At 38.3% G+C, this 23,711-nt stretch overlaps 1 protein-coding gene across 2 annotated transcripts in view; it reads left to right on the plus strand.

The window, feature by feature from the left end:
* Positions 1-23,711, plus strand: part of dntt (deoxynucleotidyltransferase, terminal) — a 211,198-nt gene that overhangs the window by 14,891 nt on the left and 172,596 nt on the right. For both annotated transcript variants that reach the window (XM_061962526.1, XM_061962534.1), the window contains exon 3: positions 5,719-5,829. In XM_061962526.1, coding sequence (XP_061818510.1) covers positions 5,719-5,829 — 111 coding nt within the window. The remainder of the gene's footprint in view (positions 1-5,718; positions 5,830-23,711) is intronic.

A 23,711-nucleotide genomic window follows, 5' to 3' on the forward strand; every position in this document is an offset into this window, starting at 1 on the left:
TAACCTGTAATTAATTATGATTACTTCAACTAAAAGTTAAAAAAAAACAATTGTTTGACCGCACTAATAAAAACATATAGACACTGAAAGATTCCTTTTTTTTAAAAACTTTTTTTCCCAGGTAAAAAAAAGATACTTATATTGATGTCCATATGGTTTATAGCAGTGGTTCTCAACCTTTTTTCAGTGATGTACCCCCTGTGAAATTGTTTTTAATTCAAGTACCCCCTAATCAGAGCAAAGCATTTTTGGTTGAAAAAAAGAGATAAAGAAGTAAAATACAGCACTATGTCATCAGTTTTTGATTTATTAAATTTCTTAAAATATTTGGAAAAAAAGATATAAAAATAACTAAAAACTTGTTGAAAAATAAACAAGTGATTCAAGTATAAATAAAGATTTCTACACATAGAAGTAATAATCAACTTAAAGTGGGGATTGTAATAGAGATCCATCTGGATTCATGAACTTAATTCTAAACATTTCTTCACAAAAAAATAAATCTTTAACATCAATATTTATGGAACATGTCCACAAAAAATCTAGCTGTCAACACTGAATATTGTATTGTTGCATTGTTGCATTGTAATGCATGGAATAGCCTACTTGATTTGATGTTCAGTTTATGAACTTACATTCATATTTTGTTGAAGTATTATTCAATAAATATATTTATAAAGGATTTTTGAATTGTTGCTATTTTTAAAATATTTAAAAAAAATTCTCACGTACCCCTTGGCATACCTTCAAGTACCCCCAGGGGTATGCGTACCCCCATTTGAGAACCACTGGTTTATAGAATACATTGTAAGTAGTTTTTAATCAGTGAGCTTTGATCCGCCATCTTGGAGACACACTCCAAGTTGTCGTGTTACGATCCACTCTCAAAAATAAAGGTACTGGCCAAGAATATTTCTATACTTAGCGGTAATTTGTTCAGAAATGTTCTTTCAAAAGTACCATATTGGTCTCTAAGAGGCCAGAAGTATACCTTTTTATTCTACCAAAAAGGGTACAAGGTGACATAAAGAAGACATTTGTAATATTTCAACGATACCCTGAGGGTAACTGCTGCGTTTAAAATGTTTAGCGCATACAGACAATATCTATTAGTCGTACTATTTGAAGTACCGAAAAAATCGACAACATTCTTCTTGGGAACATTTTTCAACCTGAGGTAGTTCCAAAAAGAAGCTTCAGGAAGGAGGCGGCGGCCGACCTTTCAGTAGAAATAGGGAATACTAATAGTAGTATAATTATAGGTAATGTATTTATAGCCATTATTTATAATAATACTACTAATACTATTTTTTTCCTATTGTTAACATCTTTTGATTATTGCCATCATTACTATGCTATTAACTTGTATTTATAGTATTTAACATGATCATGTTTTATTGTCAATTTCATTCTTCAAGATTTGACTTATCATTGGTAACTATGGAGCTTTTACATCATCCTGGTACTATGAGCCATGTAAGATGTTTCTTTTTTAAGAACTTTGAGCAGTATATGGTTTAAAACAATTGTACTTGTACAAATTGATCAGGTACATAAATCGACTTGGACTGAAGGGAACAATGAAAAGTTACACCCCCAGCGACAATAACTGCACTCTTTTAGGTATACGCTGGTACCGCTATTTTTGAGAGAAGAGCAGACATACAGTGTATAGCTGTAAAGATAGGGACCAACTCCATGTTCAGTTTTTTCGGGATAAACTTTGTTTAGAATCTGCTTAGCACCGGAACATTTTTTCTTTTAAATACATACATTTTTGTGTTCTTCAGCATCTCTCTCAGAAGTGCATGGTTACAATCATTGCACTGGCCTCTGATTTTCTGTAAAGTTCTCACACTAAATCCATGTCTAATTGAATGAACACAATGTTCCCTTTGTGATGTCTAATTATCCTCCCAATATTTTATTATACCCTTGACATATATTTTGCAAATGTGGAACCGTTTCCATGTGAAATGGAAAAAAAGGCAATTTACAGGACATAAATTGGATGATGGCAAGCAGATTTGTAATGCCACGGGTTCAGTTCTGTAATGAATTTGGATGCCACCAGACTGTGAGATGAGTGTCATTACCCTGTTGCCCCGGAGACACATGGTTATAAAATTACTTCTCCAAGGCAAATGGTTTATTTTTTTGTGTAATTCTGCTTGAGCTCATAGCTCAGCTCTGCTGCTCAGGAGTACAAGTCTAGGGCACATCTTGACATGGAGTAGGTGTGGGCAATACTGCAAATGTTGGTATCGATCCAATACCAAGTAAGTATGGTAATGATAATTTTCACTTGACATTTCTTAAGATCATTGAAATAATTTCTGATTATGCCATTTATTTGTTGATTGTGATAAGAACCAGAGTAAAACATGGGACAAACATATTTTTGAACAATTTAACAATGTATAATTACAACAAAATAAGATAATAGCTATTCCGTAAAAATCGATGACTGGGGGGGTTGTTGTAAGATTCACATCTCTTTCAGATAACGCAACAATGACAACAACAATTTTTTTTTTTCTCTTTTACCCTTTTTAAATAAGTCAACATGCAAAACAATCTTACAAATACAAAACTATATACCTTTGCCATCAAAGCCCTCCAGTTTGTAAATAATATAATAATAATATAACAATACAAACAAATAAAACAAACAAATATTTGTGACAACGAAGATAGACAGACCTGAAATATATTGATCGTATTGTTAGTCTGTGTTGCTTTGGAGCCCAGGATGCAGAAACAGTAGGCAAAGCCTAAAATCGCTTTAAGTAAAATCGAGAATCAATTCTGAATTGGATCGTCACCACAAAAATCGGAATAAAATTGAATGGTGAGTGGTTGTAAGAATCACATCTTTCAGATAATGTAACAATAACAAAAACAAACATTTTTTTCTCCTATTCCTCTTTAATATAAGTCAACAGCGGAAAACAATCTTACATATACAACGCTATATTATTTTGCCACCAAAGCACTTGTGTTTGTAAACAATATAACAATGTAACACTATTAACAAAAACAGATATGTGTAACAATGAACAAACAGACCTGAAAATATAGATTGTATTGTTATGGTCTGTGTTGATCTGGATCTGATGATAATAATAATAATAATTAAGGAAGTTAAAGTGATTCTTTAAAAAAAAATCGGATTAATTACACTTTTGAACTGTGATTAAACATAGGCTATTATTTTCATGCGTAAATAAAATTTGATAGGTTATAGGGATAGGTTGATTGGCAACTCTAAATTGGCCCTAGTGGGTGAATGTGAGTGTGAATGTTGTCTGTCTATCTGTGTTGGCCCTGCAATGAGGTGGCGACTTGTCCAGGGTGTACCCCGCCTTCCGCCCGAATGCAGCTGAGATAGGCTCCAGCACCCCCCGCGACTCCAAAAGGGACAAGCAGTAGAAAATGGATGGATGGATGGAAATAAAATTTGCTCAGTAGTCAGAATGTCATACAGGAAAAATTTTAAAATGTTTTACTGAACGTTAAGTCATTTTTCAGATGACAATGCTGATCTCTTTTTTTTTTTTGGTACAATGCGAACCCAGCTCGTTGTGATTACTTATAGATGTCCAATAATCTCCAGTAAGTAAAATAAACTCACATTCAGCCAGTATTTGCAACTAAATGCCCTTGTTTGTGTAGTACAGTTGGTTCATCCTTGCTGTAATAATGCCTCTCCAATGTATTTTATGGCAGACCAGCTGTGGCGATATGAATGATATCTTCCTTCAGGACTTGATCTTCACATATGTTAGATCAGGGGTCACCAACGCGGTGCCCGCGGGCACCAGGTCGCCCGTAAGGACCAGATGAGTAGTCCGCTGGCCTGTTCTAAAAATAGCTCAAATAGCAGCACTTACCAGTGAGCTGCCTCTATTTTTTAAATGTTATTTATTTACTAGCCAGCTGGTCTCGCTTTGCTCGACATTTTTAATTCTCAGAGAGACAAAACTCAAATATAATTTGAAAATCCAAGAAAATATAACAGATAACAGATTTGGTGTCCAGTTCAAAGTGTGACATGATTTATTTAAAAATTTGAGAGTTGACTTTTGTATTTTACATGAGTTATAATTTGTACAAACATGGTGTAAAGTAATTCATGATTTGTTAAAAAATGTTAGTGGCTAGCTAGTTAAAATGGGATATTGTGATTTCACAAGACAGACTTAGTCTTAGAAGTGATCATTTGAAAATGTTCAATTTGAAAAATGTGCACTTAGAGAAAATATAAAAATAAAGTGTTACATATTGATATTTATCTGTTTCTATATATATTTATTGTGAGAAATCATTAAGATGATCAGTGTTTCTACAAAGATAAATATAATTAATTATTAATAATAACATAGAGTTAAAGGTGAATTGAGCAAATTGGCTATTTCTGGCATTTTATTTAAGTGTGTATCAAACTGGTAGCCCTTCGCATTAATCAGTACCCAAGAAGTAGCTCTTGGTTTCAAAAAGGTTGGTGACCCCTGTGTTAGTTTACATCTGGTGGCTGTCTGTTTAGCAAAGGCATATGATAAACTTATCTGGGCTACATTGACGCAGGTAAACAGTCAGCGTAGCGTTCTCTGCTTGTTGTTGATGTATCATTCATGATGTACCATTTTTGCTAGAGATGTCCGATAATATCGGCCTGCCGATATTATCGGCTGATAAATGCTTTAAAATGTAATATCGGAAATTATCGGTATCGGTTTCAAAAAGTAAAATTAATGACTTTTTAAAACGCCGCTGTACGGAGCGGTAGACGCACGTAGGGAGAAGTACAGAGCAGATGCGTCTCCCAGTCAGCAGCCCCTCCCCTCTCCCCTCTCCGCTCTCCCACACACAACACAGGAGTTGCAGCACGACTGCAGCATGAGAGGTTTACTGGCGACGCTTGATGACCTCATCAAACCGCCGCGAGCGGAGCATAACATCAACAAGAATGTGTTGTTGCCGGTGCTGTAGCCGTGGCTAACAAGCAAGCTCGCTCGGTGACTGATTAACGACACCATGTCTATGGTTTGGGATTATTTTAAAGTGTCTCTGACGGATAAAAAACTGGCAATTTGTAATGACAGCAAAAAGTTGGTTACGCGAGGAGGAACCAAGACGTCTTCCTTTAATACGAGCAATTTGATCTCCCACCTCTTCAAGAATCATAAAGAGATACACGATGAATACAAGCGGAAGATGGATGAAAAGCAAACACGGAAAAAAAGTAGTACCACACAGTTGTCGCTTAAAGACTCCTAAATAATGCAGTTAAAGTACCTTTCAAGTAACCCCAAGGATATTTTAGAATTTACAGATAAAATAATTTGCAAGATAAAGATAAAATATCAAAAGACAAAAACAACATTTAACAACATGTAGCACTTACAGTGACTGCAGTTAAGAACAGGTGTTTTGAAATTTGGATCTAAAGGTATGAAGGGAGTTAATATTACAATTGCTGTCGATATTTACCGTATTTTTCGGACTATAAGTCGCAGTTTTTTTCATAGTTTGGCCGGGCTCCAGTGCGACTTATATATGTTTTTTTCCTTCTTTATTATGCATTTTTGGCAGGTGCGACTTATACTCCGGTGCGACTTATACTCCGAAAAATACGGTAGATAGACAATTTCCAAGGACAGATACATAACAACAATATATGATTATGTGTGTGTGTGTGGTTGTTTTTGTGCTCAGGACACCTTGCCTGCATCGCCAGAAAGTTCTACACTTGCCCCCGTGGCAGCGATTTCTCAATATGCCTGCCAGAGACGGACAAGCACTGACAACAAAAACAAGATTTTCACAGTAAGAAATAGACACCTTACTCTGGTAGACTTTGCTATGCTTAGTAATTTCATCTGAACAAATCCGTTATATACAGGTAAGTAGTGGAAGAGTGGCCATCATGCCAAGTGTAAAACTTTTAGGAACGCAGAATTTGAATGAAAGAAAAACAATGTGCTGTGCTGGGTTAACGGGAATTAGTTTTGAGTACTCACAATTAAATAACACATTCCTTTTTAGATTAATTTGTTTTTCAGTGTTAATTTTGACTCCCGGTTATAACTCAATAGGAGTGGTAATTATTCTAAAAACCCGACTGCATGACCGCTCAACCTTGTCAAGCATGGCCACAGTCAGGTCTGATGTTTTATGTGCATGTGTTAATAGACATTCCAGTTATACCATATAGGATCTCTGTGCTATTGTTGAAATACAATAGGCTCAAAAGGTTGAATACAAGTACAAACTACTAATCCCATAGAAAACCTCCTCTTTACCACTAATTATTCGGACAAAAGTCTTCAGAAGCACATCTTAATTTATCAATTTAACAGTGTTGAATTTACCAACCGTGGGGCATGACCTGGCCCTTTAAACCCTGTGGTGAGACCAGGCTTTTAGCTTGATAGTTATAAAACTCACCTATTTTGCCGGTGACCTGTGTTCGCGCCCTGTTTGAAGCAGTAGGAAAAAGTCAACGCAACCAAGAGAGAGAGAGAACATAATCGCTACATTTGCTCTTTTTTCCTTTTCTTTGCCACTCCACTTTTTTGTTTATATGAACTGCCACTCATGTTAACTTAGTAGTAAAAATGCTCACTTAGCTTGTGCTCTGTTGACAAGTGGTGGATGTCAATACAATTAGAAACAACATTGTCGATCCACTTGTAAATTTGCACGACGCAAAGTGAAATATGAGAGTGCAAATAAAGTCAGTCATACAGCACAGTATTTATTCTATTTTTTACACCTACAAAATCACAAAAGTCAGTCTTGTAAAGTTTTTAACAACCATGACTCATCCTGAATGGGGCAATCTTTGGGCCTGCATTTGTCCAGCTCTTTTGTTAGTAGTGATTAGAATACGACTGTTTGTATGATCTGAGCTTCTCCGGGCCCAAGCCGTGTAAGAGGCTGCCTTCCCCAGCCTGCATGGAGCTGGGAGAGGGGTCCTTCTCCGCCATGTCCCCGCTCTGGGTAAGTCCCCACTAAAATGCACCCCCTGAAGCTCCATCCCTGTTACTTCATTTTATTTGATGTGTGGTTTAGACCAGTGTTTTCCAACCACTGTGCCATGGCACAGTAAATGATAAATGATAAATGGGTTGTACTTGTATAGCGCTTTTCTACCTTCAAGGTACTCAAAGCGCTTTGACACTACTTCCACATTTACCCATTCACACACACATTCACACACTGATGGAGGGAGCTGCCATGCAAGGCGCTAACCAGCACCCATCAGGAGCAAGGGTGAAGTGTCTTGCTCAGGACACAACAGACATGACGAGGTTGGTACTAGGTGGGGATTGAACCAGGGACCCTCGGGTTGCGCACGGCTACTCTCCCACTGCGCCACGCCGTCCCACAGTAGTGTGCCGAGAGATACAGTGTAATGTGCTGTGGGAGATAATCTAATTTCACCTATTTGGGTTAAAAATATTTTTTGCAAACCAGTAATTATAGTCTGCAAATTATGTGTTGTTGTTGAGTGTCGGTGCTGTCTAGAGCTCGGCAGAGTAACCGTGTAATACTCTTCCATATCAGTAGGTGGCAGCCGGTAACTAATTGCTTTGTAGATGTTGGAAACAGCGGGAGGCAGCGTGCAGGTAAACAGGTGTGTAATGCTTAAACCAAAAATAAACAAAAGGTAAGTGCCGCTGAGAAAAGGCATTGAAGTTTAGGGAAGGCTATGCAGAACGAAACTAAAACTGAGCTGGCTACAAAGTCAACAAAAACAGAATGCTGGACGACAGCAAAGACTTACTGTGGAGCAAAGACGGCGTCCACAATGTACATCCGAACATGACATTACAATCAACAATGTCTCCACAAAGGATAAAAACAACTGAAATATTTTTGATAGCTAAAACAAAGTAGATGCGGGAAAAATCGCTCAAAGGAAGACATGAAACTGCTACAAGAAAATACCAAAAAAAGAGGAAAAGCCACCAAAATAGGAGCGCAAGACAATAACTAAAACACTACACACAGTAGTCACGCCGTGATGTGACAGGTGGTGACCGTACACCTACTTTGAGACAAGAGCTATATCGATGCATGGTTGGTTATGGTTTAAAGTCATGTCCAACAATTGCGACAACGACTTTTTACTGTCAACTGAGTTTAATTTTTTAATGATTTCTGCTGGTGGTGTGCCTCTGGATTTTTCCAATGCAAAAAATGTGTCTTGGCTCAAAAAAGGTTGAAAAACACTGGTTTAGACAACTGTATCCTTCCAAACTTTGGCAAAACAGTCTGTTTTGTTCTAGACTGACTGTGTCCCACCGCACCACAGCCGGATATATTTGTAGTGAAAGAAGCATGCAAATTCCTGACCCCAAGCCCGTTAAACATCTTTGACATGAACTAGAACAGAGAACGGAAGCTAGTAAAGCTAAAAAGAATAGGTTCTACTTCATGAGTTCATCCATTTTCATTTCCTGCCAGTGTAATGGCAAGGTGTCCCAATAGTATGATTGCTTTCTTCTTTCTATCCGTCACTATCACACCGACATACACTAGGCACATGCACTAAACTGCAAATGAGATACTTCTGCAACTGTGACACACCAGTTGACATGCTCACAATGCGTGGCACAGAACTGGCATGTATACACAACCCCAGGCAATGCATTCTTGGCCAAGGTGGGTGATGAACATGACAGTCCTCGCAAGAAATGATGGATCTGTTGCTTGGTTTTCATAGAAGGCGTTGAAGGTGTGGAAACTCGGTGCGAAAAATTCCCAGAATATAGCTGTGAAAAAGATGTGGCATGAGAAAGAAAGTCGGAACTAGTTAGGGTCTTCATGTTCACTAGTTCTTGAAGTGAAAAAAACAAATATGATATGCACTTTATGGACAATGATACACATGAAATTTCATGCACACACAAATAGCTCCTTCATGTGGATGCATGCTGTTCAGGTTTTGATTTCCTGCGGTTCCTCTTTCCATTAATTCTGCAATTAACAATCCCACTCTTTCTCATCCCCATAATGAAGCCATTAACCTCGTGTGCAGACACGGTATTGTCTCAGCAGAGAGACAGACTGTTTAATAAAACATATGACGAAAGAAATTATTCACGTACAGCTGTTTCATGAACAAAGAACAGTCATACGCTGGATTCTTACCGCAGTGTTAGGATCCAACATCATTGACAAAGCCTTAGAAACAAGAAAGATAGAAAACAGAACAAAAAACAAATTAACCACAAAAGACTTTAAAAAACAATGAAATAGGTACCGACCAAATTCCATTGGCACAACAAATATAATTTCACGTAAAATCAAACGGTGCCATATTTCAATACCTTTGTTGCATGTGATGTCAGGTTGCAGGGTCAGCACCGACTCAAACACTCGGCGGGCAAACAGGTGTATTCTGCCTCTAGGTAATGTTGTAATTTTCCATGCTAACAAAGCCAGCATGCCTGATATAAAAGCTCAAAGGTGAGGCTCCAATTTTCAAAATGTGCCCGCTCAAAGCTAATTCACATTGGACATGCCATGTAAGTGCTACTGATAAAGTTTGTATGGTATGGTATTGTCATTCGCGAGTTTACATGGTTATTTCAACACCTCCAAATTTGGCAATTAAAACTAAGATGCATGTTGCAAACGGCAGGTGTGTAATAATTACATTACCTATAGTAGAAACACTTTGTAGGACTCAACCAAAGAAACGATTGGCACATTAAACATTAAACTAAAAATCCTGACACTTTTAATGTGTTGGTTTAAATCCTTTCTAAAACTGCCATCTGTGTAGTCCTTTGTAGCCAGTGGTGATTGCGCCGAAAATGCAAAGGAAATTCGGCTTCCCCCAAAATATCAAAAATACCTGATAAATAAGTGGTCAAATATGTACTTCGTGTTTACATTTCATTGACTAAAGATGCGCTAGAATGCGATTAACTTTTGTTCATAATCAGCTACTTTCGTGACAGCTGACACAATGTATCATTATATTATATGTTATCATTTATTGTGATAACATCACAGTGCATTAAACAGTGTTGAAGCTGAGCGTTCATTTAGTTCAGTGGGGAGCATGAGTGGGTTGTTCCACTGCAGCCAAACTTGACAGTCATTGAATAAATGTGTGTCTTTGTTCCGCCCACTGGACGACAAAGTAAGCTTGGGCTCGGCTGGCTTTCCGCAGTATTGGATGATTTGTCTGAGGCTGAATCTTTTTTTGACTGAAGGAAAATTGAGCGAATCAGCGACCTCGAAATACAAACTGCCAGAACATTTTCAAGTTTCATTCCGTTGTTTTACAATTTTACAATTCTCTCAGTGATGTTTTCTTTGTAAACTTTACCATCTGAAGGTACTTTATATGTTATTGGAGACTGTATTCGTATTTAGAGAATAGCTAAAAAATAGTATCCCCTACTTGACAGACCAGCAGCCGCCACTGTCCATAGTCCATGCACTGCTGCCATCTATCCATTCATCCATTTTCTACCGCTTGTCCCTTTTGGGGTCGCAGGGGCTGGGGGGCGCTGGAGCCTATCTCAGCTGCATTCGGGCGGCTAATGTCTTAGAATTGCCACTGAATGCAAAGTGTACTATTTAATAATTAACAGCAAATGAGACTCAGAAGAGTGGGCATCACGGTGGAAGAGGGGTTAGTGCGTCTGCCTCACAATACCAAGGTCGGGATCTTTCTGTGTGGAGTTTGCATGTTCTCCCTGTGACTGCGTGGGTTCCCTCCGGGTACTCCGGCTTCCTCCCACCTCCAAAGACATGCACCTGGGGATAGGTTGATTGGCAACACTAAATTGGCCCTAGTGTATGAATGTGAGTGTGAATGTTGTTTGTCTATCTGTGTTGGTTCTGTGATGAGGTGGCGACTTGTCCAGGGTGTACCCCGCCTTCTGCCCGATTGTAGCTGAGATAGGCTCCAGCGCCCCCGCGACCCTGAAGGGAATAAGCGGTAGAAAATGGATGGATGGATGGAGACTCAGAAGTGTATGAAAACAAGACAACAATTGGACAGCACAGTTATCATTATTAGAGAGCACTGTTAAGTTACACTAGCACATTTAGATTTTATTATAAAAGGGGAACTGCACTTTTTGGGGGATTACACAATCCTTATGTAAAAGGAGAACACATGTTTTTCTTTTTTATGCCTTTTAAATAGTAAATAACTGCGATCAAAAGTCTGCTTTTGGACTTCCAGTTGAGCATCGAGATACATAACGTGCTTAGCGAGGGCTCTGTGGAAATGTTACCTATTTAGGTGCTATATAAATCCAATCATTTTGAATTATCAAAAATGACAGCACAAACACACAACTACTACAAAAACAACAACTACGTCAACTTTAAACATGTAACTTTAGAATATAGTTTTTCCCACAAAATAAATGTCATAAAGCATGCTGGAAAATTGGAGGTACTCCTAGCAACAGCGGTGACACTCCTAGCATGCTTTTCAGCACATTTTTGTAAATAGTTGCTCGAAGTACATGTCTATAGCTTACATAGATGTATTGCTTTATCCTACTCTAGTTGTAGTTTGTGTTATCTACTGCAGTGGCAGGCCGTGCGTTTCCCACCTAGGCCTTCAGTGATGTCCGACTTCAATGATTACCTCTCAAAATACCATCATTGATGTCACCACATGACCATTGCTGGAGAAATACTATACAAAAACACATTTACACACTACTGGGCATTGAATTATCACCAACAGTGTACATAACAGGTTATTTTTTTATAAAAATCATAAACCCGCATCAGCAATTAAAACATATCTTATGTGGTACTGTCAAAATTAAAATTGCAAAAAAACATATTAAACGTGAAAAAATAAAGAAATAAAATATCTGAACTCACAATAGTTTGTCTTTAAATATCCTTCTTGAAAATGGCCTCGCAAATATATGTGTTGTTTTGTCTAATCATAAAAGATGCAGACGAGGCGTGTTGGCTGAGTTCTTAAAGTTTACTCCACAAGGTGCTCTTCAAAAAGATCCCGCTGCCATGGCGTTTAGCCATGCCGTTTAGCCGGCATGGCTAAACGGGGCTACTGTGCATGCTTTCCACTACTGTGGCATGCTGGGTAATGGAGTTCTTGTGTTACCTAGCTCATAACATCACAATATATATCTGCCTTAGGCCAGCTAGAAAGCCTTACTGACAACAACTCGTGATCTGATTGGCTGTCGTAACTGTCTGTCAACTGTATGTCCCCGTTCATTTACAGTGCACAGACGTCAGCATTGCTAATTCTGAAGGCTTCGAGCAGATTCGGTACAGCATGGCAACATAAGCGAGCTGAATTCTGATTGGATAAAAACTCTATAACCTAAAAACAACAGCAATGGAAGGAGCATAATATGACATGAAGAGAATATGAGTACTTTTAGATATTTAGGGAAAGTAAATAAAAAATATCTTTGATCTTTAATTATGATCATGATTTCTAGTTATATTAGGCCAGCAGAGAAGGCCTTGCTGGCTTTGACGGCACACCACTGATCTACCGTACCGGTTGCATGTTACTGTAAATCGTTATTTTTAAGGATGCCAAAAATAACGAGTTAATTGATATGATAAATCACAAACAAATATCTCCTTCATTATGTATATACACAGAATAATCACACCATTTATTTTGAACGTACATGCCCTTTTACCTTAACCGTGGAAGGTTACCTGAAAGGTGCGTGTTAGACGGTCAGTGATCAGGTCAGTACAAAGATGAGTTAGAAGAATCTGACTGGTGTGCTCACTGGCAAATTGTCCCCACATCTGTGGTCCCTTCCAAGGTGTGTCATTGTGCCCATTAGGTTGAGATTTTTTTGCCCGGATGTAGGCTCAGAGGATGTTGTTGTGGTTTGTGCAGCCCTTTGAGGCATCTGTGATTAAGGGCTATATACAAACGTAAATAAACTTTGATTGATTGATACTCTATATACATCTCTCCATCAATTTGGGCATCCTTTGCCTGGAAAACATTGCTAACCCCTGATCTAGCTTATTATGAATTCATAAATGGTTTACCCAATCAAAGAGACTACCTTTGAGCAGGCAGAAGATGCTTGGTACATCTTCTCTTAATAAGTAATGACAAACTTGGTACCACACTCCAACTCCTATGACCCTGGGTAATTGAGTTTGAGACCCCTGAAGTAGAAGGTGCAAAACCGTGTCAAGTATCAGAAACTTGGCTGATTCCCTCTTTATGGCGTACTTTCACTGCCTTCTACTTTTCCTTTCTTGCATCACTTCGCTCTGATCTTTTGTCCAACTGTTTTTCACTATTTTCCTCTCATAATGTTAGTTTTGCTCTTGATTTGGTTTGGAAATCTATACAGTACACACACACACACAAGTGACAGCTGCTCTCTTGTCATCTTCATGCCCCCGAGCCTTTTCTGTCATCAGTTCAGCACAAGTCTGACGCGCAGAGACGCAAACATTGACGTTTGTGGCGTTTCTTGGCTGATTGACAGGCTGCATCGAGCGCCTTCTTTTCTCTAATGGCAAAACTTAACACACACACGTACACACACACACACACACACACACACACACACACACACACACACACACACACACACACACACACACATACACACACACACACAAGCATTTTTGTATTTGTTAGCTTCTTGAGACCTCCAAAAAATGCCTACCTCTTTAGGACCACCCTTTGTAGATATATAAGGATTTGTATTTACAACATTAATAATATATACATACTATGCAAATATAAAAAATGTAAGCTTTTAGTTAATTTTTTTGGGGGGTTTGTTTGTAATTGGTTTTTAATCTTCATTATTTACTTCAACTTATTACAGTATGTCTCTATATACATATATATATATTTTTTTAAATACATTTTGTCCAAAAGGGGCGCATTTCAATTTCTTACACACACACTTGTTATTACATATGTTGGCCAGAGGGGGAGCACTTCAAATTTATACACACACTTGTTATTTCATATGTTGACCAGAGGGGGAGCACTTTTAAAACCGACGCACAGTCAATTTGAAAAATCCTTACTCTTTGGGACTACCCTTATTTTGATAGATTTCGTGAAACATTCTCTATTAGATGCAATGGTTTCCGGTATTGGGACCATGATTTCTGTCCTAAATTGTTCACCGGTCCTCATATGGAAGGTACTTTTCCCTGTTGATGTCTCAAGAAGGGAATAAGGGTTGAAATACAAGAACACACACACACACACACACACACACACACACACACACACACACACACACACACACACACACACACACACACACACACACACACACACATGTTATACAGTTGTTGTTTTTTTGTTTTTTTTCCAAATAGAGCATGTGTATTGTCTGACAAATTATATTGTACATGGGCTAATTACAGTAAACCCCCCAATATCATAGAATACCACAACAAATAACACAAATGTACATGTTAAACCCCAAAAAAGCAACATTTCATTCATGTCAGCAATTCAACTTCAAATGTGAAACTAATGTGTCATATGAACTCATTACTTAAAAAGTGAAATATGTCAAGGCTTATAATGTTAATAATCATGGCTTACAGTTTTTGAAGACCCCCAATTTTCTGAGATTTTCAATTCGATGACTTAATAAGCTCCAAGACGCAATCATCAAAATTATATCAAAAGAAGTCTTGAAATATCTCGAGTTGCATGTCATGAGCCTATGCCATATATTATTGCTGGAATAAACAAACCTTTGCACAATTTTAATTTTTTTTGAGTTTCACCTGTATGACAGTCATACCATGTGATTTAAACACTTAAAAAAAAAAAAAAACGAAACAAGTGTGAACACTTTTAAGATTTTGCAATTTACTACTATAGTTGCTGTCTGTAGTATTTTAATCAGTGTTGTATTTTTTTGTCCTACTTTCTGTTGTTTAGTAAACAATTATGAGAGGTGTGGCTTAGATAGCCGGCCAGAAAATTGAGGGTTCCTGGTACGAATCTAGCTTCCACCATCCTAGTCACTGCCGTTGTGTCCTTGGGCAAAACACTTCACCCACTGTGCTTCCATTGCCAGGCCAACTCGTTTGAATGTAGTTAAAATATAAATAATGGGTTTCACTATGTAAAGCGGTTAGCGTTAGAGTCTCAAGAGAAAAAGCGCTATATAAATATAATTCACAAAATCCCAAAATAGCTCAAACTAATAAAGTTTTTGTTGTTAAAGAATCTTCTTAGAAAGTTAAAGCATGATTTTGGTGTAAACATTTGAAGTAAGTCAGGGGTGCCCATTACGTCAATCGCGAGCTACCGGTCAATGACGGAGGGTGTGTCCGTCGATCGCCAGCCAGGCATTCAAAAATTAGCGATCATCAATCTTCACTATGACGTCACTTCCGTCACTTGATTGATATTCACGGCGCCCGAGGATCTTGTGAGATGACGGTGGCTGCGGCGAGCTCATTATCAAGAAAAAACACTGAAAGGAAGGCAAACACTTTTTATTTCAACAGACTCTCGCGGCGCACCTGCAGTCAAAACTCTAAAGACCGACTGCACAGTTCCTGTCTTCACAATAAAAGCGCTGCTTCATCCTGCCTGCGCTAACAAAATAAGAGTCTCAGCAAGCTGGCACGCACATGCTAGGAAGCTGATTGATTGATTGATTGAAACTTTTATTAGTAGATTACACAGTACAGTACATATTCCGTACAATTGACCACTAAATGGTAACACCCGAAAATGTTTTTCAACTTGTTTAAGTCGGGGTCTACGTTAATCAATTCATGGTACAAATTAGGGCTGGGCGATATATCGAATATACTCGATATATCGCAGGTTTGTCTCTGTGCAATATAGGAAATGACTATATCGTGATAATCGAGTATACGTTCTCACGCAGTTGCTTTTAGCTGCGGGCATTACACTACAGCTGTGTCTCACTCTTTCTTGTCTCTCCTTCTCAGAGAGACATAAAACAAGCACACCTTCTTCCATACGTCACATATTGTCATGCGTGCAACGTCATAAGCTCTCGCGGAGCAGAGAGGTAGCGGCGTGGTTAAGTTTGCTGTGATGTTAACGAAGCGGTGCGAGTGGTAATACGAGGGAAAGAAGGTGCAAATCTGGTAACAAATGAAGGAAGAATTAATTTCCAAGAAAAACAGCACGGGGTCCATCGTCTGGCGGTGGTTTGGCTTCAAGTGGGAAGATGTTGAACAGACAACCGTAATATGTCAAGTATGCGGAAAAAGCGTTGCTACAAAAAGTAGCAGCACTGCTAATGTGTAGCAACATTTGAAAAGTCACCCGCTAGAGAATTAAGTGCTTGAAACTCCGCATGTCAACATCTCCGTTCGGTGCCACACCAACAAAATGCCCAAGCAACCATTTCCACATCAACACTGTATGAAAAAAATAGTCAACAACAGAAAGAGATAACGTCCGCAATAACCTACCACATAGCATACCACATATACTATTTGATTTCCTATTATGCAGCTCATTTTTATTTGACAGTTCTTGAAATATTTTGTGTGACATCATGCACAAAAGTGCACTTTATTTGTTTTAAACTATTGTAGTGGTGTTCTGTACAAAAAGTGCACTTTAATTTAGTGTTGTTTTGATATGTCATCTTAGTGACATCATGCACAAAAGTGCACTCATAGCTTGTTTTAAAATGTCTCTGACAATCTTGCACTTTCTGTTTTGGAAATTACATGAATGTTTGTGCCACTGCTTAATAACTGTTTAATAGAATAGATAGAATAGAATAGAATAGAAAGTACTTTATTGATCCCTGGGGGAAATTCAGCACCACAGTTTGCTCACAATAGACAATGATAATAATAAATGATATAACATATATATATATATATATATATATATATATATATATATATATATATATATATATATATATACACATATATATATATATATATATATATGACTTATTGTGATTTCCCTCTCTGCATGAAAGTTTAATATTAGCATATATTAATGCAGTATGAAGAAGAATGTTTTAATGTAGACACATAGAATCATCATACTGCTGTGACTACATGCATCAAGTGTTAATTCAAGGCTAAGGCAAAATATCAAGATATATATTGTGTATCGTGACATGGCCTAAAAATATTGAGATATTAATAAAAGGCCATATCGCCCAGCCCTAGTACAAATATATACTATCAGCATAATACAGTCATCATACAAGTTAATCATCAGAGTATATACATAGAATTATTTACAATCCGTCCCTCTGCATCTTGAATAGCTGCCACAACAGCGTATCAATAGAAGGAGAATGAGTTCAGACCTTTGTTAGATTGGAATCTGGGTTTGACGTGGTTTGTGGAGCTTCCCCTGGTGTTGTGGTTATGGCGGTCATTTACGTTCTGGAAGTAATTAGACATGTACTTCGGTATCAGGGAGGTGTAGCAAATTTTATAGACTAGGCTCAGTGCAAGTTGTTTTATTCTGTCCTCCACCATGAGACAGCCCACTTTGGAGAAGTGGGTAGGAGTGAGGTGTGATCTGGGGTGGAGGTCTATAAGTAACCTGACTAGCTTGTTCTGGGTTGTTTGGAGTCTTGATTTGAGGAGCTAAGGAGTTTGCCGTCAATGTATTTCTTGTAAAGTGTATAAAAACGAATATGAAAGCGGGATAAATAAGATGTCAAAAACCAACCACTTTCATGTGGTACTGGACAGAAAGGAGGACTTTTTTCTCCTCCATTTGAAAATGTGGACATCATCAGCACTACTGTCTGTTTCTAATCAAAGCAAGACGTCAGAATCAGGTAATACACCAACTTATATTCTTGTCTTCATGAAAGAAAGGAATCTATATGTGTTAAACATGCTTGTATTATCATTAAACACCATTAACTTGTTAACAAAAGTGTCTCTTTCATAAATAAATATATATAAATTATATATATGAATGAGGTAGATCCCCTCGACTTGGTCTAGTGAAAAGTCGCTGGCCTGCAGAAAAAGTGTGGGCACTCCTGATGTAAGTGATACGTGGATGAGAGATAAAGATAAATCAGGACCACTGTACCTGTTAATTGCGTTGAACTTTTTCTCAGTGGGGTTTGTGACCTGCTGTCATGCTTTCTTTGTGTGCACGCAGCAAGGCAGGCTGCTGTGCAAACATAACTCTCAGACATGCACATATAATGTGGTGGTGGTGATGGGAGGTAAAACTGCACGCAGCATGAATGTCCCCACGCAATATGTCCTCCCACCAGCTTTACCTTCTTATTAATTAAATAAGCGCCACAGTTTGCTTTTAACTCATGCAATAACGTTAATTGACAGAAGTGTTTGTGAGCGTATAAGACTGTGTTGTTGTTTTATCTATTATTTTGATGTCAAGCTGCTTTTTTTTCCTGCTATTTTGTAAAAAGACATTCAATATGGAGTGCAGAAGAACCTCTTAATTAAGGTGCTAAAATATATGACACAATTAAGAGTGTAACTGTTTGTTTAAACAACGATTCGATTCAATTCAGAAATTGAGGTTACCGATACAATTCAGAGAGATAATAATTTTTTAGAACAATACGATCCAAAATGATTCAGTGAGTTGAAATCGATTCAGTAACTTTTTAGCAAAAACAATTTTACTAGTGTGACTGTGAAATAAATACTGGATACTGGACTCTGCAGGTGAAGTCTTCTATGTTCTTGTTATTTATTGTAAGAGCATTAGTTATAAATGTACTATGGATACAAACAAGCAAGTAAACAACAATGAATCTTATTTGAATAAAGTGCAACCAAAACTTGAGGGTTGAAATAACAGAAGGAACGCTATCTGCTCTCATTTTCAACATTCAAGACAATTTAAATAAAAGTACAATAACCAAGATTTTAACATTAGTTTTACCTGCTGCTTTTGTTGCTGTTTTTCCAACATAAAATAATACAATATTGATATCACAAATAAAACATCCCTCCAGATTGAGTAAACTGTAGATTTACCTGAGAATTTAAGTGCAACCAAATCTTTTCATGAGCATTGGTTTGATCTGCTACTACTTTCATTTTAATAAACACAAAACGTCATTAAGACATGACGTAAGTGACAGCGGACAAGTTTCGGCGACAAATAGAACAAAGTTACAAAAGTAGGTGAGGTGTGCCCACTTTCTCAGTCATAAATAACTATTTCAATAGTGCTAATATTTGATGTTCATTTCACCATTTTTAAACCTTGCGCCTCAGCTTGGTCTGTCGCCATAACTTGCTTCGCTGTCATTTTCGTTTTGTCCGTCGCATCCTTCGTGGCTTAAAGTTAAGTTGTGGCTTTCTATTATTTTGTTGTGGCGTTTGTGTTTGTTGTTGCTTTTGCAATACTACTGTAGCTGAAAGTTGTTGTGTGGTGATTAATGATATTGTCTTGTAGCGTTTGCATTTATAACCTTTCTCGACCACCGTAGGTGTCCGCCATTTTTATTTCACAGACGGGCAGACGGACTCAACGTTTAACGTCCTTATTATTAGAGGGGTGATCTTATGATTTATGTTTTCTATTGTTAGTGTGAATGTGAGTGTGAATGTTGTCTGTCTATCGGTGTTGGCCCTGTGATGAGGGGGCGACTTGTCCAGGGTGTACTCCGCCTTCCGCCCGAGTGCAGCTGGGATAGGCTCCAGCACCCCTGCGACCCCGAGAGGGACAGGTGGTAGGCAATGGATGGATGGATGGATATTTTTAGAACCCTTCATTTCGGTCTACAAAATATGTAGTGATGGTTCTTTGGTGAAAAATGTGCATGGATTTTGTTTTACAGACCTCTCTGTTTTGCTCCCTTTTAAAACAGTTGTTAGATGCAAATTAACCCCTTTTTACCACGCTCCCTCACGCTGAGTTGGCATTCACCCCTGCCCGGCAGACATGTTCTGTAGTTTTTTTTTAGCTTACATGCTTTTATTGTGTACTTTGGACATTGATTACCGACACAAGCCATCTGTTTTGAGTGACTTTCACCACAACACAACATCCCAGATGATATAGCGAGACCAGCGGCTCACCGTGTTTAATTGTCTGCACGATAAGGAGACCACACGGGCGGGCGCAGTAGACGCCAGGCTGCAGGTCTGTAACTATACACTAAGGTTAAACTTCGACAGATTCTTTATCTCTCCGATGCTAAATCCTGGACATATTCAAGTGTATATTGACAATAAAATGCTTTTCTATACTATATTATGTTAATAATATATTCATTGCTGCTGCTTTGAAAATTTGTCAACAATGAATGCTCAAGTCGGCTGCAGTCAAGTAAGCCACGCTACAAGCGACATCGCAAAAGTAATAACGGATTATATTCCTAACTGGTCCATTGCCAAACACAGTAGGCACTGGTCCAATTAAAAGTAGTTTTTAGGAAATTCATTCTTTATTTTCCCGCAGGACAGTGACGCTATTGTCTTACATTAGAAGTAGGGGTGTGTGAAAAAATCGATTCGATATTTGAATCGCGATTCTCACATTGTGCGATTCAGAATCAATTCTCATTTTTAAGAAATCGATTTTTTATTTATTTATTTAAAACATTTTTAATTTTTTTTTTTAAATGAATCAATCCAACAAAACAATACACAGCAATACCATAACCAAACCCGACCCAGCAACACTCAGAACTGCAATAAACAGAGCAATTGAGAGGAGACACAAACACGACCAGTGTTGGGTTAGTTACTGAAAACCAGTAACTAGTTACAGTTACTAGTTACTTTATTTCAAAAGTAACTCAGTTACTAACTCAGTTACTTACACCAAAAAGTAATGCGTTACTGTGAAAAGTAACTATTTAGTTACTTCTTTTTTTCTTCTTTTTTTTTTAAAGCTCCCATTAATGCCCTTTTTGCCTTCATTTCAGTACTGTTATTGCACTGGAGAATAATACAATCTGTTGATCAACTTGACATGCATTTTTATTTTCCTTTTAACATAATTAATGAAAAACAGTGCAACATAAAAAGGCATTCCTCCTTTCTTTAAACTTGGGCCAATGACCATTAATAAAAAACAAGTTTAAGTGCAATATAAGAAGAAACATCATCTTCCTTGAAACATAGGTAGTGAAATAAAGCATGACATCTGGAGTGATGCTGCTGTCTTCCACACTTGGAGCCATGGATTGTAGAATCCTTGTTTTCAGTGGCAGGATCATTGACACAGATGGTGAAGTTTCAGTGCTCAGTAGAGATGTAACACTTTTGAGGGGTTTAAGCACCTAGAGGACCTCATCTGCCACTCTCACATCATCATCAGACAGGGTGACATTTGTCTTCAGGGTGTTGTGGGTCAATGCAGAGTATATAGCTGCCTGCTGCTCCAACATATCATAAGTGGAGTTCCACCTCGTTGGGACATCATGTATGAGCAGGCAGCTTTAGCATTTCTTGCTCATGTATGAGCAGGCAGCTTTAGCATTTCTTGCTTTGTCTTAAGCACATGAGCAGCTGTTGTGCTTGGGTGGAAGTAAGAAACCTTCCTGATCCTCCCAAAGAGGCGCTCCATCCTATTGACTGAGATTCCCTTCTGTGATGCCAAATTCACTACATGTGCAAAGCACCTATCTGTGGTCCCAGTCCTGCCTCATTCTCTGTAATTATTTGATGTTTGGCATTATCACGTGTGACTGGGATATCTTTATCTTCCATTCCTCCACTGCTTGTGTCAGTACCTGCGCAAGGTGACTCTCGTAGAGGGGGCGTGTCTTCTCATCTCCCAGTCTGCTGTGATGAAGTGAGCGCTTATAGTTCCGCTGGACGTCCACCCGTCTGTCATGAGCGCAACAGATGATGCTCGGGATAGTTCATCCACAACTTTTTTCTTCTCCTGCTCATAAAGATCTGGCACAATCTTATTGCTGAAGTGGGTGCGCGACGGGATGTCGTAACGTGGTTCAAGCACGTTCAGCATGTGTTCAAAACCCTCGTTTTGCACAACCGAATCTGCACTTATAAACACACCGATTCAATGGCGCTGGGCGTTCAAGCTCCTCCGTTATTGCGCTCGCCATGACCACGCTGTATGTGGACTGAACGTGCCAACAACTTTTTTTTTTGTTTCATATATCAAACCGCGGATCAAACCCCCCCCCCCCCCCCCCCGCCCCCCCACCCCCCCCACACACATAGACCGCGCCTCTTTTCTTCTCTCCGGCTTGTGACAGAGGAAGATTCAGAAGAACGGCACCGCAGCGCTTCTGTTTCTAGGCGATACTACATCAAAAGTAACGTAAAATAACGCAGTAACGCATCATGTAGTAACGGTAACTAAATTACTGAATAAAAAAAAAATAACGCGTTAGATTACTAGTTACCGCCGAAACTAACGGCGTTACAGTAACGCGTTACTTTGTAACGCGTTAGTCCCAACACTGAACACGACACAGAACAAACCAAAAGTAGTGAAACAAAAATGAATATTATCAACAACAGTATCAATATTAGTTACAATGTCAACATAGTAGTGATTAAAAATCTCTCATTGACATTATCATTAGACATTTATATATATAAAAAAAAGGACAATAGTGTTACAGCGGCTTACACTTGCATCGCATCTCATAAGCTTGACAACACACTGTGTCCAATATTTTCACAAAGATAAAATAAGTCATATATTTGGTTCATTTAATAGTTAAAACAAATTTACATTATCGCAATCAGTTGATAAAAAATTGTCCTTTACAATTATAAAAGCTTTTTACAAAAATCTACAACTCTGCTTGCATGTCAGCAGACTAGGGTAGATCCTGCTGAAATCCGATGTATTGAATGAATAGAAAATCGTTTTGAATCGGGAAAAAATCGTTTGTGAATCGAGAATCGTGTTGAATTGAAAAAAAAAAATCGATTTTGAATCGAATCGTGACGCCAAGAATCAATATTGAATCGAATCGTGGGACACCCAAAGATTCACAGCCATAATTAGAAGGCTAAGTTAGCTACACCAGAATTCGGGCTAAATCTTCACACATTTCTATTCTAGTGTTATTGCTTGTATTCAGTCATGTGACTTCTTCCCAGAAGTGAAAACCAGTGGTGGTCAACCAAGCCAAGCTGGCTGTTGTACAGAAAGCAGCACGCAAACTATCTGAGTACAAAATATGCTTAAATATTCCTGCAAAAAGCAGTTATGAGCAAAAAAGTCAAACTATGCAATGGAATAGATCCCTATATTCTATTTAAAAAAAAAGATTTGTCGAGTGATATTTATATGTCGGTCGCGTTCTCAGACATATCAAACTATTGTGCTCCAGATACCATCCTACACGACAAACAGATGAAAACTTGGAAAAGCATGGAGGTCTACAACTACATTGTGTGTGGCTGGGTCAAGGAAATTGGTATCAAAACTCTCCCGGATAAATATGCAGCATTTTTGCTCGAGTAAGGTTGCATTTCATGATTTAACTTAACATCTACTGCCATGTTTGTTGCTGTTGCACGCGCCGTTTAAAAGTTCCCCCGTCTTTATCAAAATTAAACGATAGATGTCAACACTGTGTATGTGCTGCAAGCTTTATTTATGATTGTTGTCTTTGGTAAAAGCTGAACTCTTTTAGGTTTTACTCACATTTAACTTTAGCTAACTTTAGCTAGGTGTCGAATTTTTACCTCCCTGTCCCGGGGAAAGCTGGGCTTCAGCAATCCCACCACTGCCACTGAGGCTTTGTAATAAGATG

The sequence above is a fragment of the Nerophis lumbriciformis genome, linkage group LG02 (assembly GCF_033978685.3).
Source record: "Nerophis lumbriciformis linkage group LG02, RoL_Nlum_v2.1, whole genome shotgun sequence".
Taxonomy (NCBI): domain Eukaryota; kingdom Metazoa; phylum Chordata; class Actinopteri; order Syngnathiformes; family Syngnathidae; genus Nerophis; species Nerophis lumbriciformis.